Source organism: Maylandia zebra, linkage group LG17, assembly GCF_041146795.1.
Source record: "Maylandia zebra isolate NMK-2024a linkage group LG17, Mzebra_GT3a, whole genome shotgun sequence".
Lineage (NCBI taxonomy): Eukaryota > Metazoa > Chordata > Actinopteri > Cichliformes > Cichlidae > Maylandia > Maylandia zebra.
In genome coordinates this window covers 2,093,407-2,111,488 of record NC_135183.1, presented here as the reverse complement: position 1 = coordinate 2,111,488, position 18,082 = coordinate 2,093,407, and the positions used below count along the sequence as shown (strand labels likewise).

The 18,082-nt window shown below is 41.7% G+C and overlaps 3 protein-coding genes across 3 annotated transcripts; 1 reads left to right on the top strand and 2 right to left on the bottom strand.

The window, feature by feature from the left end:
* Window positions 1–341: 341 nt before the first annotated feature.
* Window positions 342–1,916, bottom strand: LOC143413319 (uncharacterized). The gene is made up of 5 exons (XM_076876141.1): window positions 1,053–1,916; window positions 859–930; window positions 649–767; window positions 531–591; window positions 342–440 (listed from the first exon to the last, which is right to left on the bottom strand). The coding sequence occupies exons 1-5, from the start codon at window positions 1,086–1,088 to the stop codon at window positions 342–344; spliced, it is 387 nt and encodes a 128-aa protein (XP_076732256.1). The 5' UTR covers window positions 1,089–1,916.
* A 1,317-nt stretch (window positions 1,917–3,233) lies between these two features.
* Window positions 3,234–10,070, top strand: krr1 (KRR1 small subunit processome component homolog). Its single transcript, XM_004570894.2, has 10 exons — window positions 3,234–3,370; window positions 3,896–4,071; window positions 4,833–4,967; window positions 5,112–5,237; window positions 5,547–5,630; window positions 5,938–5,994; window positions 8,913–9,083; window positions 9,211–9,288; window positions 9,406–9,502; window positions 9,635–10,070. The coding sequence occupies exons 1-10, from the start codon at window positions 3,295–3,297 to the stop codon at window positions 9,793–9,795; spliced, it is 1,161 nt and encodes a 386-aa protein (XP_004570951.2). The 5' UTR covers window positions 3,234–3,294; the 3' UTR covers window positions 9,796–10,070.
* A 1,163-nt stretch (window positions 10,071–11,233) lies between these two features.
* On the bottom strand, window positions 11,234–16,335 carry glipr1a (GLI pathogenesis-related 1a). The gene is made up of 6 exons (XM_004570893.4): window positions 16,016–16,335; window positions 15,177–15,425; window positions 14,952–15,064; window positions 12,927–13,012; window positions 11,680–11,706; window positions 11,234–11,511 (listed from the first exon to the last, which is right to left on the bottom strand). The coding sequence occupies exons 1-6, from the start codon at window positions 16,184–16,186 to the stop codon at window positions 11,360–11,362; spliced, it is 798 nt and encodes a 265-aa protein (XP_004570950.2). The 5' UTR covers window positions 16,187–16,335; the 3' UTR covers window positions 11,234–11,359.
* Between the last annotated feature and the right edge of the window lie 1,747 nt (window positions 16,336–18,082).

Sequence of the window (18,082 nt, the reverse complement as noted above, 5' to 3'; positions counted from 1 at the left end):
CCACGTGTGGGACTAATAAAGGTTATCTTATCTTATCTCATCAACATGATCAATACTTGCTATAATTTCAAAATATTATGGACAAAAAAAGTTTTTTTTGTCTAAAATTAACATTGTCGTTAACAAAAAGTTGCCAAAAACACCCAGTGTATCAAATGTGATACAAAAAATATGATAAATACATGATAAAAGTAAATCATACACAACATGACATAGCAAAGAACTAATTTGTGGCTTTTGTTTAAAGGGTTAATAAACATCTCAGTTCCAAAGAATCTGAATTTTCTGGCTGTTTTTTGATGGGTTGGGTCTTACAGGGTTAATGACTGTATACATGTGACTCACTGAAATTTAGGAGGCACGGCCTCTGGGAACTGAAGAAGCATTCTGGCTTCAAATTCAACGTCCCTCATTTTATTGCTGACGTTCACCGCCCACACCTGAAACAGAAAACACATTTACAGTGCGCTTATGTTTAAAGGTTATGTGAACATAATGAAAAAAAAGTCTTGTGGGTTTTCTCGTCTTACCAGCCTTAGAAGAGGTTTGGCTTCCTCTTCTTCAAAATCCTCTAATTCAAACTCCCACAGCCTTCAAAAGAGAGCAAAGCAGAGGTTTTACACGTCATCAGATGTGACAGTAACTCACTGCTCTCTGAGCGTCTCCCTGCTCTTCTCCACCAAAAGATCTCTCAGATCTTCAGCAGTGAGGTTCGGTGGAATTAGATCTTCCTGCTGAAGTCTGAGAAACTCCGTCATAATCGCAATCTAAAAGTAAAGGAGACATTTAATCACCACCACTCTCAGAAATGACCTGATATTTTCTGTCAGCTTTGGTTTGCATGAATCTGGGTCTAACCTGAGTCCTGTAGCCCGGAAGATGCCAGCAGATCTTTACAGCAGTTTCATAAATCGGTGTGTTGAACAACACCTGTCAAAGAAATAGCAATTTAGTCATTGTTACTTAAAAGGATTCTCAGTTTGTCAACTTTTAAAACTACAACAAATTCTTCAAATTATTGAAATGCAGTAAAAACTAAAACGGTCACATACCCTGATAGGTTTATAGATTCCTTGACTTGATTCCATTTCGACGTTTTCAAATCACAGTCGGGAAGAAAAACTTTAACTGCTCTCCAACGATGGCGTACGGGGGATCTGGACCTGAAAATGCTCTCAGCTCGGTGGTCTCGCACAGATGAGCTCTTTTGACAGTCTGATGTTTATTTATGTTTATTTATCTGAAGCCTGACAGCAGCTGGTATATACACAGCTTTGGATAAACTGGCCCTTTAAACAGCCCAGAGGAAGAAGAGACCTCTGCGTTATCAGTAGAGCCTAAAGCCAGAAGCACAATAATAATAATACTGTTAATATTATTTTTTATAGCAATAATACCCCAAATAATTAAGTCATTAACTACTAGGATGCCTACTGACATGTTTTCTTAGTTACTCATATTTAGAGAGGCCACATTCGTCATGCTTCACAGGAGGTCAGGAGTGACCGATGAAAGTGATGCTACGTTAGAGTCTGTCCCTGGACTGGTTGTTTGCTTCTCTATGAGTTCAGCAGGAGGAGGTGAACCCACAGCTGGGAGCGGTTCTCTAGTGGGTTCAGTATCATACTTGTGTTCATCCTGGTCTGAACCTGGTCAGAAGAACTCACTTCACTTTTGAAAATTCAATACTAGTCCCACATTTATAAAAGGTAACCCCAAACAGTCTACAACGGTTGTTTTCTCTCCACCAAAGCAAATTTGTTTGAAGAGCTTTTTGTAACTTCACTTCTCCAAAAAGCAAATAAAGAGAATAAACAAAAAATTACTGAACGATCGTCAGAATTACCAGAGCTAACGTAGATCGGTTTATGCACTTGAGTCAGGAGGGGTAAGAAAAGTGCCTGAATTGACTGCAATCTGCAATCTACTGACATCTAATGGTGACATTTAAACACGTGGTAACTTTAATGATACTTGAAAATAGGCCAGGATCTGCACTGCTTCAGCCTGAGCCTGTTCAGTCAGCACAAACAGTCGTGTAATAATAATAAATATGACTTTTCCTTCCTTTTCCATAAAAAGGGATGTCTCACGTGCTCACTGCAGTTACAGTAGTGTTACTAGAAATATTAAGACACAAATGGCAGTAATACTTTATAAAAGGCCTAATGACTAAAATCAGGTAACTTAGGTACAGATGCTCAACTGCTCATTAAGACAAATCAGCCAGTCACATGACTGGAAATCAGTGCATTTACAGTAGGCATGCAGACCTAGTCATGATGACAAAGGTCAAACTTACCACCTTTAGGTGACTGAATGACATAAGACAGCAACGTGCAGGTATTTGTAATTTTTCTGCGACCTCTATCTCTGTGTTTGATCATCAGTCTGCAAAGGCAATGTGTTTTTTGGTACTCCGAAAAATGTACACATGTACTCTGCATACAGCAACAGAGCACTGATCTTTCCTGCCATTTCACATTTGTTGTGCTTAGAGTGCAATATAAGATTTTCCATTTATAATATGTTCCATACTTAACCGTTTTGGAGACTTTTATGTTGTTTGGCAGGATAATGGCATCACATTGAATTTTAGGTGTTAAAAATACACAGTGACTGATTTTCATGTCAACAAGTAAATAAATATTCTGATGAAGAGCCACTAAAGGAAGCTTTTGGAATAACTCTCAGCAGTAATGTGGACGTGAAATAGTTGGTAGACATATTATTAACCCTATGAGAAAAAGCTTTAGTTCTATTCAGGTACAGAGACGTATTTAGGCTACAGGAAACAGTTTTATTCAAATACTGTCAAAATATTGTCAAAATGCTATAGTGGTGATCCGTGACTGCCTTTTTAAAGTGACCCATTGTAAAGTGACTGCAAATATTGTGGAACAGATTCATAGTGTTTAATTGCTTGTGTGCCGGATGGATTAAACACGAAAAACAGGAGCTGCAGAAACCCAGTAATGCTGAAGACGCATGCAAGGAATCTATCTGTGCGTTTGCATCTGTGTGTCATAGTGTGTGTATGTTTTTACCTTTAATTTGAGACACACACACACAGAGAATGCCTACAGCATTCACACAGTAAGCTTCGTACAGTTAAGCACAATCACTACATGACAGAAACACAAGCTTAATCGCTCTATCATTAAAAATGGTATCCATGTTTGCCTGAATAAAAACAAACAGGTGAGATGTTAGAAAGCTTTTATTTTTATTTTAGTAGACGCTCCAGGTTGCACCAGGAAGAGTACTGTACGTCACTTCCGTTTCTTCTCAGCAATGGCGTCCTCCACAGCCAGTGACGGCGTGAGTGAGGAGCAAACGGGGGAAAAATCGAAGAAGACTAAAAGCCAAGGTGAGTTTGATTGTTTCGCGTCAGATGAGGTTAAGTGACACCAGCGAGCCGTCCCGCGTGAACAACAGGATTGTTTCCCAGCTTTAGACGACGGCTGCGAGCCATGCTGGAGTTCTGCTAGCATGGCGGCTCTCGCATTGTAAACAGATTGTTTGGTGAGTGCAGTTACCCTCACTCGCTAAATGGTCGCATCAAGAAAAAATAACCCGAACATTTACTTTTCACATACTTAAACTGACAAGTGTTTGCTGACGCCGGGCAGCTAGCTATTACCTGCCGGGATTCAAACACGTTTCCAAAGTCTGCAGCCTGAGTCGCCTCAGCCAGGGGAACACGTCGATGATGAGAATTTCAAACGTGTCTTATTTTAGTCAGTGGACTGTTCTCCGCGTTCCTTCAGTATATCTTTTCAATATTCTGTCTCTAACTCACCCTGTTCCCTTTGCTTAAGTATACCTCGTGTTGGTAGTCCATGCCTCCGTTGTAGTAACGTTGTAGTAACGTGACTTCACGTGCGTCCTGCAGTGGATGAATCCGAACTCCTGACAGTTCCCGATGGATGGAAGGAGCCACTGTTCACCAAAGAGGATAACCCCCGCGGTTTGCTGGAGGAGAGTAGCTTTGCCACCCTCTTCCCCAAGTACAGGGAGGCCTACTTGAAAGAGTGCTGGCCTCTGGTGGAGAAGGCTTTAGGAGAGGTGGTGAGTCAGAACAAGCTGCTTGCACTGAACACAGATGATAATACTTGTCTGTCAGCTGTATCTCAATTATAATGTAGCTCAATGAAGGAAGTCAACCTTTTTTTTTACCACTTTCTTTAGTCTAATCAGGTTGTATGCTATCTTGTATTAATGTACACATATAGTGGATATAAAGTCTGCACTCCCCTGTTAACAGATTTACAATGTAAAAAAGGTTCCAGGATAAATTATTTCAGGGTTTTAAAATTTTATTGTGACCTATCACCTGTAAGTTCAAATGAAAAAACACTGAAATCTTGTAAGCGGAGGAATAGAAATGAGAAATTCAGCACTAGTGGTCCAAATGTGTTAGTTTGTGTTCTTTTACTCGGCCAAATCGCTACAACAACATATGCTGACCACACAACCTCTCAGGAGGTTGTGTGGTCAGCATTGGAAATTGTGGAATGTGTCACTGTTTAAAGATGCCCACGACACCTTTAAGCAGTGAGACTTCTTTGATGCTTTGTAAGCTCTTTGTATCTTTCAGCAAAGGCCACGGTCCACAGTGTCAGAAAGTCCTACAGCTGAACTATATTTGAATTCATTTTGAACACTGCCACATCCCCAGTTATTATCACACATTATTTTGGTTTTATTTCTCTCCTCTGTAACATTTTCTCACAGTTAAGTGTTAAGTTGGCTCTTACATTGGCAGCTTTACGAGGCTGAATTGCCGACCTGAGCTGTTCACATACTGAATCATTTGTTGTTGTTCTCAGCACATTAAACCTTCTTTGGACCTAATAGAAGGCAGCATGACAGTCTGCACCACTAAGAAGACCTTTGACCCTTATGCCATTGTGAGAGCCAGAGATCTTATTAAGCTGCTGGCGAGGAGTGTGCCATTTGAACAGGTAACACTACTGTGCCAGTTTGCAGCATGCACAACATGTAGATTTCATCCTTTAATGTTTTCGAGTATGTGTGTGATTGCTGTCACTAAGCACTCAGAGTGATGCAGACTTTTTGATACCTCAGTGATGTGTTGTTGCCTCCAGGCTGTAAGAATATTACAGGATGACATCGCCTGTGACATCATCAAAATTGGCACTATGGTGAGGAGTAGAGAGCGGTTTGTGAAGCGAAGGCAGCGACTCATTGGCCCCAAAGGCTCCACCCTAAAGGTGAGTCACACCAGAGTCCAGCTTTCTGAGGTCTTTCTGTCTGAAGTTAATCACGGCTTCCACAGAGTGTTGTGATGGATGTTAGGAAAAAGTAGGAGAATCCAATTTGTTTCTAAACCATGAATTGTGCATCTGTGTCACTGATTTTCACCAGTCTGCAATGTAAACAAGTCTGTGTTGTGTACTTTTGAATCAACGTCAGTAGGTGGCAGCATTTATCGGCCCATGTGTCTTTGCAACTCTCGTTAACAGATGATTTCTTTTGAAGTTCTGTCTGTGTGCTTCATGTTGCCTGTTGCTTCTCTGCAGGCACTGGAATTACTGACCAACTGCTATGTGATGGTGCAGGGGAACACGGTGTCTGCACTGGGACCCTACAGCGGATTAAAGGAGGTAAGACTGTCAGTAATGGGCGACTAAACATAATAAGATCAGTTGTATTAATGAAAAGGTGCCTACGCTGACTACTTTAGTGTGTTTGTTTATCCTGTGACATCAGGGTATACAGAACCTCCTGACAGCTAAACATCTGAGCCCACTGTGTGGGTTCATGCGTGGGAGTAAAAGAGAGAAGTTGTTGGTGTAATACAAACGCTCTTCAGTTTGGGTTTAGCTAAACCTGATGGAGAGGTGAACTGTTACTGTAATGAGGCAAAGAATGTTGAAGCATTTATGATTTTCTTCTGCCTCTGCTTTTCAGGTTCGTAAAGTGGTGTTGGACACCATGAAGAACATTCATCCCATTTACAACATCAAGGTGTGTTCAAACTGCTGCAGAAACAATAGTCAGAGTGAAACTGCGCTGCATTTATGCCCAGTGATGATGTTTTCCATCCTTGTTCTTGATTTCCTGACTGAAGTCCATCTCTCTGGGTTTGCACGCCAAGGTTGGCTCAGCCCAGAGCTGAGGGCATGAAAGAGCATGCTTCACAGAGCTGACTATTTAAAATAGGACTTCCTGTTTTGTATGAGTCACAGAATGTTATTTAAATTGCCTAACCAGTAGTTACAGCTTACAGCACTGTGCAGAAGTCTTTAGCCAGCCATCATTTTAATATATTTTACTTCCATGGAGCCAGACTTTCTTGTAAAAGTGTGAATAGTAGCTCTACATTTCTTTTCATGGGGTCTTTTCTTCCCTCATTCCTTTACAGTCGAGGTACCTGATCATTTTCACAGGAATGTTTTTCCAATATTTTACAAGAGAAAAATATTCCTCCTGAACAGAACATCAAAGGGAGCCTGTTGAGCTGGTTCAGGCATCAACATAATGCCTCCTTGAAAACCTTCTAACTGAAGTATTCCAGGCTTTGAAGAAGCTATTCTTAAGGGAAATTAACTGGGAAAAAGGGTTAAATTACACAAGCCCTGAACTAAAAATGTCAACAGGTCTGATGGATTGAAACTCTAAATGTTCCTGCTCGTATTAGAGGTTAGGACAGAGATACAACAGTGAGTTTCCAGCGTCTGTAAAACACACTGGAGGTTCTGTCTAGGGCTGCTCGATTATGGCAAAAATGATAATCACGATTATTTTCACTGAAATTGAGATCTCGATTATTTGACGATATTTATTTAACAATAACAATGTGTTGAATAATGACTTTAAAGATTGTCATAAAATAGTGTGCAAATACTGATAACAGTGCAAATGTTTGCAATATAAAAAATAAATGAAAAATGTAAACATCTGTTTAGTGAACTTTGCAGTGTTGCTCTGTGGTGCAGCTACGACACCGTAGCAAAGTTTACACACTGTGTCTACTTGATCCACGTCTGACTCCGCCAGCCCATAATGTTTCCACACCACTGAAGTTTTTTTTTACCTCTCTTTTCAACCAGCAGCAGTCACTCTCCTCTCCAAATAACTTCTGCTCAGCTTTCCGAGCTTCCCTCGGGTCCTCTTAATCAGCGGTCCCCAACCCCCGGGCCTCGGACCGGTACCGGTCCGTTAGTCGTTTGGTACCAGGCCGCGAGAGTTGAGGCTCAGGTGTGAAATGTATATTTTTCAGGGTTTTTATCGGTTTTCAGCGTTATTTTGTTATCGTTTTTATCGTTTACTCGGTTTTCCTGGGTCTTTTCACGTGTGTTATGAATAAATTTTCTTTTTTTCGGTACCAGTACTGGTTTTATTTTGTTGTATTTATCCGCGACACCTTAAAGGCCGGTCCATGAAAATATTGTCGGGCATAAACCGGTCCGTGGCGCAAAAAAAGGTTGGAGACCGCTGCTCTCAGTGTTGCCAACTCCTCAGTAAGGAAAATCACTATTGGTTGTCCTAAAAGTCGCTAGAAGTCGCCAAATGACGTCATCGCCTAATTTGTATAATTGGTCATGCTAATGTAATTGTAACCTATGTTGTTGGAGAGAGAAATAACATCGTGGAAGAGACATAAAGTGAGTAAAAACGTCCTGAAAGCAGTTAGAATTTATTTAGAACTACAAATTAAATTTCTTTTAGCAATTATTGTTTTTTAATGTCACAATTCCAACCCTGCTCCTTTATCCGGGCCTGGACTGGCAAAAGTGACCCGAAATTGGCACTCTGGTGGAGTTAGTTTGTGTGTGAGAGTGTTTGTTTATAAGTAGTTTTAAACCTTGTGATCCACAAAACAGCATAACAGTAGAAGAAGAATTGACTGCGTTAGAGTCAGTGCGGGAGCAGCGACTTCACTCATGCGCGATTCATTTGCCCTTTGGACGCATGGGTGTGAACATCTCCTGCCCTGATAACAGCGGGGGAGGACTATCCTCCGCCTGGGAGAGCTTTGGCACGGGTGAGGTGCCCACGGCAGCACCCGCTGCTTGTTGAGAGTAAGAGCGATACGCATTTTCACGTCAAAAAGTCGTCATAAATAAGTCTCCAATAATACCAGAAAAAGTCGCCAGATTTGTCGCTAGTCGCTTTTTAGAAAAAAAGTCACTAAGGGGGTCTGAAAACTCCCTAAATATAGCGACAAAGTCGCTAAGTTGGCAACACTGGCTGCTCTTAATTGTTGTGACACGTGTTCGAAATGCAGAGAGGTGCGCTGGATTTGCCACACGGAGCAGCGCGAGAGTAAAGCACGAGGGAGGGGCTAATAATCGGCTCAGTCATTTTTAATGATCGTTGAAAGCCCAGATCGTAATCGTGATTAAAATTCGATTAATTGAGCAGCCCTAGTTCTGTCGTGGTTTCAGTGGTGGAGGTCTCGTCAAAATTGGTGGTGGTCTGCTGGTTGCAGAAAAATACCTTCAGATTCTGAGCTGTCATGCAATACCATCTGGAAGACATGACAGCGATCTCAAACTCACTGCCAATGCAGGAAAAGCATATCTGATGGAAAAGCAGATCAGTGTTATTCAAACTGTGTGGGATCATCTTGTGAACAGAACAAAAGAAGAGCCTTGGAATTTCCTCTGAGACGTTGACTTGTTGGAAATGTTCTTTGGTTTCGTTGGTTTCCATTTATGTTTGCACATTTCAGTAAATCCCTCCACTTACCGCTGCACTTATTTCCCAGTTTTCTAGCAAAAAACGAAATAAGCGACTTTTGCACAGTGCAGTCTTTAATAAAACAGCATTTTACTGCAGTCACTACATAAGGTGTAAATACACAACATGACCAAAGTATTGCATCTTTATAACTGCTGTTCTGCCCCTCCATCACCACCACCCACGGCTGCAACCATCAGACTCTGATGATCAAACGGGAGCTGTCCAAAGACCCCGAACTGCGGATGCAAAACTGGGAGCGCTTTCTGCCCAAGTTCCGACACAAGAATCTTGCCAAGCGCAAGGAACCCAAGAAGAAGAGCGTGAAGAAGGAGTACACCCCGTTCCCTCCTCCACAGCCAGAGAGCAAGGTCAGGGGAAGCATGTTTGAAGAATTTCAGTGTTTCTAATGTATAACAAACACACACAACCGCTGAGACTAAATTGCATGTTGAGGCAATTTAAAGTACGTTTCAAATATGTGGACTTCCTATGCAGGTTGACCAGGAGCTGGCCACAGGAGAATTCTTCCTGCGGGAGAGTGTGAAGAAAAGGAAGAAGATGGAAGAAATCAAGGTGAGAATTTATAGTGGCTTTGTCTCTTTCGGTTTTCTTCAGGCTGCTTTTGAGTTTCAGTGGCAGCAACCAAGCATTGTGTAACGTCGCCTTTGTAAACTTCCTTCCTCTTTGTAGGTGAAACAGGCCACCGCACTGACCAAGAAGCAAGAAGAGCGGAACAAAGCCTTCATTCCTCCTAAAGAGAAGCCTCTGATGAAGAAGACTGCTAAAGGTAGAAATATTAAAACAAGCACTGATCTCAGAACCTAGCAGTGACAAATTAAAGGAAAAACCTGGATTCTCGAGCACTTGGTATAGCTTTGCCCTTAATTTGTCCATTCTTGTCTCATCTATGTATCCACAGCTCCTACAGAAGGCAAGCTGGACATCGAAGCTATAAAGGACAAAGTAAAAAAAGCCAAAACAAAGAAACTGGGTGCTCCACCATTAAACCCTGCACCTCCCACCAGCAGCACCACTGAAAAGAAGAAGAAGAAGAGCAACAAAGCGAAAAGCAAAGGCTAACTGTGCACTGTTCCCTGTGCTGTGGCACTTGTTGGACAGAGAAAAGACTGAGCTCACAGCAAGAAGAATTTCAGTGAATGTGTAGAGCGTGGATCAAGATGATGCTTCGTCTGTCTTGACTTTCCTTTTTACAGTGTTACACAGTGACGGGAATGTGTTGGTTTTTTCCTTCTGTTTGACTCGCTTGCTATTAATTATTTCCAGAGGGAAAAAAAATGTAAAATTAAAGGAGTTATTTTTTCTTTTTGAAATAAACTAGGTCTTGTTTTCTTACATTTCCCTTAATTTCCATTTTTGCTGTGTTACCATAGATGCCCAGTCTCCAAACCCTTAAAGAAATACACCCATTATTAGGCACACCTTTCAAGGCCTGGGTTGGACCCTTTTTGCCTTCTGAAGTGCTTTCTTTGATTTGCACTATAATGGGAATAAGGCATTCCAATCACTTCCATGGCTACAGGTGTATTAAGTCAAGTATCTGGGCATGCAGATTGCTTCTACCTGTATTTGTGAAAGAATGGATTGCTCTCAGGAATGCTATGCTCCTAAATATTTCACAGTAAACTGTTGATTGGTATTACATCAAAGTGGCGAGGCGCAGAGTACGCAGAGATCACCATCTTTCTTTAGAGTCGATCACTACAGACATTTTCATGGCCCCAACTTTGTGGGAGCAGTTTAGGGACTGTTCCAACATGACTGTGCATCAGTGCACAAAGCAAGGTCCAGAAAGACCTGGACAAGCAAATGAGGTGTGAGTAAACTTGACTTGAGTCTTGACCTCAGTCCAACAGAAAACCTTTGGGATGAATTAGCAACAGCGAGCCAGGCCTTCCCATCCAACATCAGTGTCTGACCTCACAAATGGGCTTCTGGAAGAATGGCCACAAATTCCCATTTAAAATAAAACTCCTTAACCTTGTGGAAAGCCTTCCTAGAAGAGTTGAACCCAGGCTTACTGCTCTCTGGCTATAAGCCATATGGTCGCCTGTTCCCCCACTGAGCCTAACTGTGCCCCCCACTCTGCAGCTGGATGTCACTCAAGTCCATATGTGTGTGAAAGCAGATGAGCGAATACTTTTGGGAGTATCGTGGACGTTAACCACGTGCTGGACCACCTAGTGACCACAGATCTTGGTCCTTGGACATGACAGCATCACACAGTTGCTTGTCTGTACATGAATGGTGCAAATCCCCCATTCTGCTCTTACTGGAGCCCAACTGATACAAGGTTTGTGTTGTGCATTAAAAAATGCTCTTATGCACGCCCCAGTTTGAACGCGTGGCCGAGTCACTGTTGTCATCAGCTCGTAGCAGTCTGGCCATTCATCTCTGGCCTGACCACCTTAAACGTGCTGTCAAATGAAAGATTACTTTTGAGCACTGACTTTGTTGTCTATAATATGAGACTGATAGTGGAGTTGATAGTTGATAATAATTAAGCAGAGATAAAAGTAATTTTATTAATTTTCATACATGTTACATTTGTGGGCCTAAGCCTCACATGGACAGAATAATTTGCTTAATGTCTAAAGGAAATCAGTGTTGCTCAGGCCAAGCTGCTTTATTCATAGCAGAATGCATCAGGGTAGAAGTAGTGGACTACATACGCTGTAATGAAAGTGAAGCTGAGGGCAACCGGCCGAGCGATCAGAACGCTGACAGGGCTATAGCTGCTGGTATCCGAGGTGTCCCAGTCTGGGCTCCAGTTGTAGCCTGGAAATGCAAAAATGGTTTTTATGACAAATTCTGAGTGCAGTGGAATGTGCTGCTTACTTCATTACTACACACTGACAAACTTCAGCTGTGGACTTTTAAAGCCATGTGAGCTACACCTTACCCTTCACTGCTATTATTTTTTGGCTTAATCACCATCAGACTTACTTTTCTGTGAATCACGTTCAGGACTACCTGCAACAACATTAAGACACAAGAGAACAAGGTGACATTTTTTAAGATGTAAACGCACAGCTCAATGACTGTGAGTAATAACTGTATTTTACCGCATTCATTAATCCTTAATCATCCAAGTAGCATACAGGCTACTTGGACTTATAATAGGAAAAAAAAGTAATTTTCTCTCGAGCCCAAAATAGATAGATAAAAAGATAATCATGGTGGAAGATTAGGTGCTCCCCGTCATTCATTCATTCATTAATCCTTAATCATCCAAGTAGCATACAGGCTACTTGGACCTATTTAGTGACTTTGGTTATAAAATAATAGGAAAAAAATGTAATTTTCTCTCGAGCCCAAAATAGTTGAGGAGTTGCAGAAATGTGAAGCAAAACCTGGGCGGAGCGGAGTTCCCTGTCTCTGTTCAGACGCTACCCTGTGATTGCCTTGTGCTAAAGTGAACATCACCATGAAGCTTGTTGTCTCTTTTTTCTGAAACCATTTGAATTTTGCAACGGTAACCAAGTTACGGTCATTTAAAGAGAGGATGTAAAACGGACCTCATGGTTCATGGTAAAAAGATAAGGGGGTTAGTCATGGTGGAAGATTAGGTGCTCCCCGTCCTCCACCTGCTTCCTTCTTTTTGTTTGGTCTTTTATAAGTTTGTCCTACACCAGCTTTTATGTCATACCTTTTCTCTTTTTAGTTTCAGGGGATACATGCAGTCCAAGTGGGGTTTTATATTATTATTAAATACTTTAAAAATGTTTAAAACCAGTGTCACTTCCAAGAAAACACTGACTTTTTTGGCCTCCTTTAGTCAGAATTCTGCTTTTTTGATGAAGGGATGAGAGTTTTTCTCTTGGAGCTCCTTCACACCACCCTAAATGTGTTTTCCTATAACAGAGGGCCTGGGCAGCATGCACGGTGAACATTCCAGGTTGCAGATTACAACCCGCAGACAGCAAGCATGAACTTGTTTATTTACAATGATTCACATTCGCTGACACAGGACACGATTCATGAATCCTGTAGGTTTGTGAAAATGACAGCAAGAACATTACTGTGCAAATGTCAGTTAATGAGGCCCACTGTGTTAAAGAGTTAATATCCATGCTGATTTCTAATCAGAATTTTCACATCTTTAAAATGAGCTGGGCTGAAATTTGAACTTGTGGTTTGATTGAAGATAAGCAGCAACTTTTCACACTGAACCAGAGACACTTGATACTTACGACAGAGTTTATTCTCACAAGTGCCACTGCACCTCAAGCAGGCTCCCCCCTCAGATGCATATGGGTGCTGTCCGATTATATTACCCCTGTAAAAGAAAAGAAACAGAGGCTCAGTCACCTCACCACACTCTAGGTGGAAAATTTCTGGAATTATCTTCACTTCCCCTTATCATCTTACCTCCGCCTCCCACGTTATCACACACACACACATCTGCTTGCTTCAACATAGGGTCATTTTAAAGATGACGTTTCTTTCTTTCATTGTTATTGTCAAAAGATCCCAGAAAAACATATAAATCAGTGATATTAATTTGTTTCTCAGTACTTTCTGCTTATAGTAACCTCTTTATACCACAAAAAAGGTTAGGGGAGAAGGACAGGATAAAAGTGAAGGTATGGAAAAGAGCCAAAGATTATTAATAACTTAACACACAGTGGGTTCGTTCCAACAGTCCATGCTGCTTAGGGAGGGTCCTAAAAGTGAGAGAAGTGACCTGTGAGTATCTGTGTGGCATCCATACTAAGAGCTGTTCCAATTCTGGAGCTGCAAACATCCTTGCTAAAAACATGCTTCCTTTAGCATAGGATACACTGGACCTTTATGAAAGGGGAGGAGAAAACACTGTCCCATAATTAATTGTGGCCATTCATAAAAACAACAGACATTATTTTTAAAAAAGTGTCTCAGATCATTGTAACTGCACCCTTGCTCCCTTTTTTAGTTCATTCACTTCTCATTAGTACATGAGGATCTGCCTGGCCCAGGCAGACTGGCCCTAAACTTTCCTTAGTCTTTAAAATTTCGCCTTTGAATCATACTGAATGATATTTTTTACAGACTATTTTCGTTTGTATGACTTCCATAAAACAACGGGGTTAGAACACATTGTCCCAGGTAAGATTTTGTAGTCTGCAAACAGGAGTTTCAGAACGGCAGACATCCAGCATCACATTGTTAGGGAGAGACCATAGCTGGACTGGCCATCGGCCCACCAGGCATCTGCCCGGTGGGCCGATGGTGATTTTTAGTTTTTATGGGCCGATGATTTTTTTGGGAGGGTTTTTTTGTGACGGTATAAACAATGAAAGGTGTTGGATTGTCCAGATGCTGACCGGTGTGTAAAAATAACTCAGTTGTTTGGTGGTGGCTATGGCGGAGCTTCCACAGAGGCCAGCAGGTGGATGAGGGAAAGGTTAGGCAGGAGGAGCAGAGACCCGAGGTGGCCGCCAGTCCGAGCGTCAGGTGAACTGAACTTCAGGTAAGAAGTTATGACTAGGGATGGGTACCGTATCCAGTGCCATTGTGGCACCGCTTCTGACATAAACGGTAGTAACCAGACCGACAAGCAGCGCACATTTTGGTGCTTTATTTTGGTGTTTTTTTTTCCCTGAGATGTCACACACTTTGAATTCTAGCCAATCATTTTACCTTTTCAAGGATAGTAGGCGGGCCCAAGTACGTACATTCTTTTAGAGCAGAGCTACAGATTAAAAATGCCCAAGGCGAAGCAGTCAAAAGTCTGGCTGTACTCCACAGCAAAAGATGCAAACTCAGCAGCAACAAGTGCTTTAAGCTGACACTGTGCAAAGGAGGTAACTTTTCATAAGGTTTTTGAGATAAGACGGGGCCAGGGAGCCAATGACAAGGGCCGGTGTCCTGCAGGTCTTAGATGTGTCCTTGATCCATCACAGCTGATTTAAATGGCTAAATGGCCTCCTCAACATGTCTTGCAGTTCTCCAGAGGCCTGGTAACGAACGAACCATTTGATTCAGGTGTGTTGACCCAGGGTGAGATCTAAAACCTGCAGGACACCGGCCCTCGAGGCCTGGAGTTTCCACCCTGGCTCTAGTTCCTGTGGGTACTCTCACAGCAGCATTTTGGATGAGTTGACTGCGGCATAACACATACGTATAAACAAATTCCTTTTTTCACATGACACTCAGGGCAGCCCAGAATAACCTGCTGAGACAAAAGTTTTCATTTGCTAATTTCACTGTGTTATTTAAACATGTTTTCAACTTACGCTGTGGCATAGTTGCATACAAAGAGGACACCTTTTTCATTAGTGAAGTGCTTGATGCCATCTGGGCACAGCTGTACTGCACATCCAACTTTGTAGGTGCTGGCCCACACAACCTGCAAAGACCAAAGAGGTTAAAGTGTCACATGCAGAAAAATATAAAAATCATGGTTCACTTTTTTCTCTTTTTTTTCTCCACATTATGCATGCAGTAGAAAGGTCACATACCTGTGTGTAGTGGCCACAAACCTTATTGCAGCTGTTCTTTTGGTAGCTGTAGTCTTTTACTTCATCCACCCATCTCTTTATGGCTTTTGCTGTATTAAATTGTGATGGTGGATAGGCTGTCCATATGTTTTCTCCCACAGAGAGAAAGATAGGGTGCACGCGGGAAGCATCTTTGAGGTAAATGTTGTGATCAAATATACAGCGCTTTGCCCACGCTTTTGCAGTAAGGGCTAAGGCCTCATCCCACGTCTGGATAAGCAGATACAGAAGATTTGAAGCATTAGACCTCATCTTTTGTTAATTCAGTTTTTTCTAACACGCTAGTTTCATTTTCGTGCATACACATTTCTGACTTCAGTCAGTACATTATTTGTGATACACAAGCAGAAGTAAAAAGTCAAATGGCTGAGTCGACTTCCAAACTTGTGGCGAGGTTTTTGCCACAACATTTGCAGTGCACTTTAGCCATGCCAGAAAGGCAGTTTGAGTGCAATCTATTGCACAGTTTTGTTGTCACCGAACTGTTCTTTATTTCTTTACTTACCGAAGATCTTTTCTATCTGTGACTATCGGTGGCTTTGTCTGTCTTTTATATTACTTCCTCTGACTTCTGCTTAATAACGTCAAGTCTGCTTTGTGAATGTGTTGCATGAAGCTTTGTACAACTGTACATGCTTTAATAACTTTCTTTCCCTCACCTCCTCATTCCCAACAAAGTCTGCAGACAGATCACAGAAGACATGAACAAGTCATTTTTTTCTATCACTGCTTACTCACTGTGATTTTATTACTGCTTTCCAGAACTAGAGAGAGGAAACAAACGCCATTTCTTCACGTACCATGTACAGCATGTCGGTAGCAGGGGGACTGACAGATGACCGCGCCAAGTTGTGCTCCTTCACACATTCCTCAATGAACTTCAAATCACTGATTTCTGGCAGTGAAATCGAGCGCACACCAGAATCCAGGATAATGCAGGCCCACAGCAACCTCTCCACTGCACTCGCCATGCTCCAGATCAGTAAAGTGAAACAAGCTAAAGCGGTGATGTTGTGGTTTGTTGTCGCTTTGACATCTGTCAAGTTGCTGCAGGAAATTACACTTTGAAGAGGAACAGGATGTTCTTACAACACCTAAGAAACCAAAACATGTTCAGAATGGTTCATGTATACATACATAAAGAATCTGCTAAACTGAGATAAAACAGAGATGTGGCTCATTTATGCTTCTTCTCGCCTTTTTGAAGTCTGAATTTGTTACTTTCTCTGAATATTTGCCTAGTTATCCTGACATGTTCAGACAAGATCTGGCCTGTGTGCCATGTTTACATTTTTTTTTCTTTCTTTCTAGAAAAAATAGTGATGTAAGAAAAAAAAATTTCCCCATCAGCATCTGCATAGTCGGTTCCTTCTCCAGCTCGGCCTGTTATCTTAGAACGTTTCTTACCCATCTCACTACCAGAGCTGGTAAAAGTAGTTTTCAATGAAAGCATCGTCCTGTTCACTTGACATTTTACCTGCATCGTTATTCAAAAATGTCTTCCAGTCTATCGGCCCCTGTGTGCTCACCATAATTGACACTTCACCGGTGTCTGGTAAAGTCCCTGCTTATTTTTAAAAATGCTGCCAAATGCTTACAGGCCAATTTCAAAAATACCGTCAAACCCAATATCCTTGACAAATTTCAGTCTGGCTTTTGCAGAGCTCATTCTACTGAAACAGTCTTCAGACTAACATGCAGGAAAATGTTCTGTTCTCCTGATGTTGGACCTCACGTCGGCCTTTGTGACCGTTAACCATCACATTCAGCTTGAGAGGCTGAAATATTGGGTCGGTGTATCTGGATCTGCCTTAGAGTGGTTCTCCTCGTATCTGTCTGAACGATATTTTTCTGTGGCAGGTCATCTTCCACTTCTCTCACCTATGGTGTGCCACAAGGTTCTGTGCCGGGGCCTTTATTGTTTTTAATATATCCACTTCCTCTCCAGCATATTTTGAGCCGTTTTGAGGACATTTGTTGCCACTGCGACGCAGATGATATCCAGTTATACATTTCTTTTAAACCCCAAGATGTTTCTAAGCTTCTGAATTAGTGCTTAGAATCCATCAAAGGTTGGATGGCTGACAACTTCCTCCAACTTCATGAAGGAAAGACTGAAGTCCTTGTATGTGCTCCTGACAGACCTGACATAATGAATGCTCTTGGTCCTCTTTCAACATTTGTGAAATCATCTATAAGCTGAAGATAAAGCATCATCTTCACTTAGGCTTCACTGTGTCATTGAAACCTCTTCAGTACAGCGATACAATGGCACCATCTCCTAAAAGTGTTGCACATACAGCATTGTCTCAGAGGTATTTCTTCAGCGCATACCCACGTTGGAAGAAAGATGTGAACAATTTGGAATTTCTGAATTTACAACTAAAAATGTGGTCCATCTTCACAAAGTAGAAACAAACTCAATCTGACTAAACTAATGCAAACATTGAAACTTTTCAGATCTTTATTGAAAACAGTGAGCAAACCCTTACAGTACCAGCTGGGATGCACCTGAGTGGTGCTTTCAATTGTTAACTTCAGTATTTACTTCCTCTGTGTATCTCTTAAAAGCTTACTCCCTCAAAAATGCACAAAGAAGTCCTACTATTCCCCAAAAGTTGACTCTGTTCATGTGGACGTAGCGTTTGTAGTGTTCGTCACTTGGATGAAGTCTCTTTAAAGAGAGGAGTTTCTTCCCAGCATTGTCAAATGCTTGCTTGGCATTGGTAGAGGGGTAATATTGTATAGTCTGTATTTTCCAATATAAAGCACCCAGAGCAAACTGCTGTGGTGATTTTTACAATCAATGCAAAAGACTATTGTGTTGATCCATTTGCAAAAGCACAAATTGAGTAAATTCAGGACGA

Excerpts from the sequence above, each read along its gene's own strand:
- LOC143413319 (XM_076876141.1), bottom strand. The coding sequence starts at position 1,088 with ATGGAATCAAGTCAAGGAATCTATAAACCTATCAGG. Across the intron at positions 931-1,052 it reads GAATCTATAAACCTATCAGG|GTGTTGTTCAACACACCGAT; the intron begins GTATGTGACCGT and ends TTTCTTTGACAG. Across the intron at positions 768-858 it reads TTCCGGGCTACAGGACTCAG|ATTGCGATTATGACGGAGTT; the intron begins GTTAGACCCAGA and ends CTTTACTTTTAG.
- krr1 (XM_004570894.2), top strand. The coding sequence starts at position 3,295 with ATGGCGTCCTCCACAGCCAGTGACGGCGTGAGTGAGGAGCAAACGGGG. Across the intron at positions 4,968-5,111 it reads GGAGTGTGCCATTTGAACAG|GCTGTAAGAATATTACAGGA; the intron begins GTAACACTACTG and ends TGTTGCCTCCAG. Across the intron at positions 5,631-5,937 it reads CCTACAGCGGATTAAAGGAG|GTTCGTAAAGTGGTGTTGGA; the intron begins GTAAGACTGTCA and ends TCTGCTTTTCAG.
- glipr1a (XM_004570893.4), bottom strand. The coding sequence starts at position 16,186 with ATGGCGAGTGCAGTGGAGAGGTTGCTGTGGGCCTGCATTATCCTGGAT. Across the intron at positions 15,426-16,015 it reads CTACCGACATGCTGTACATG|ACGTGGGATGAGGCCTTAGC; the intron begins GTACGTGAAGAA and ends CTGCTTATCCAG. Across the intron at positions 11,512-11,679 it reads TGAACGTGATTCACAGAAAA|GCTACAACTGGAGCCCAGAC; the intron begins GTAAGTCTGATG and ends TTGCATTTCCAG.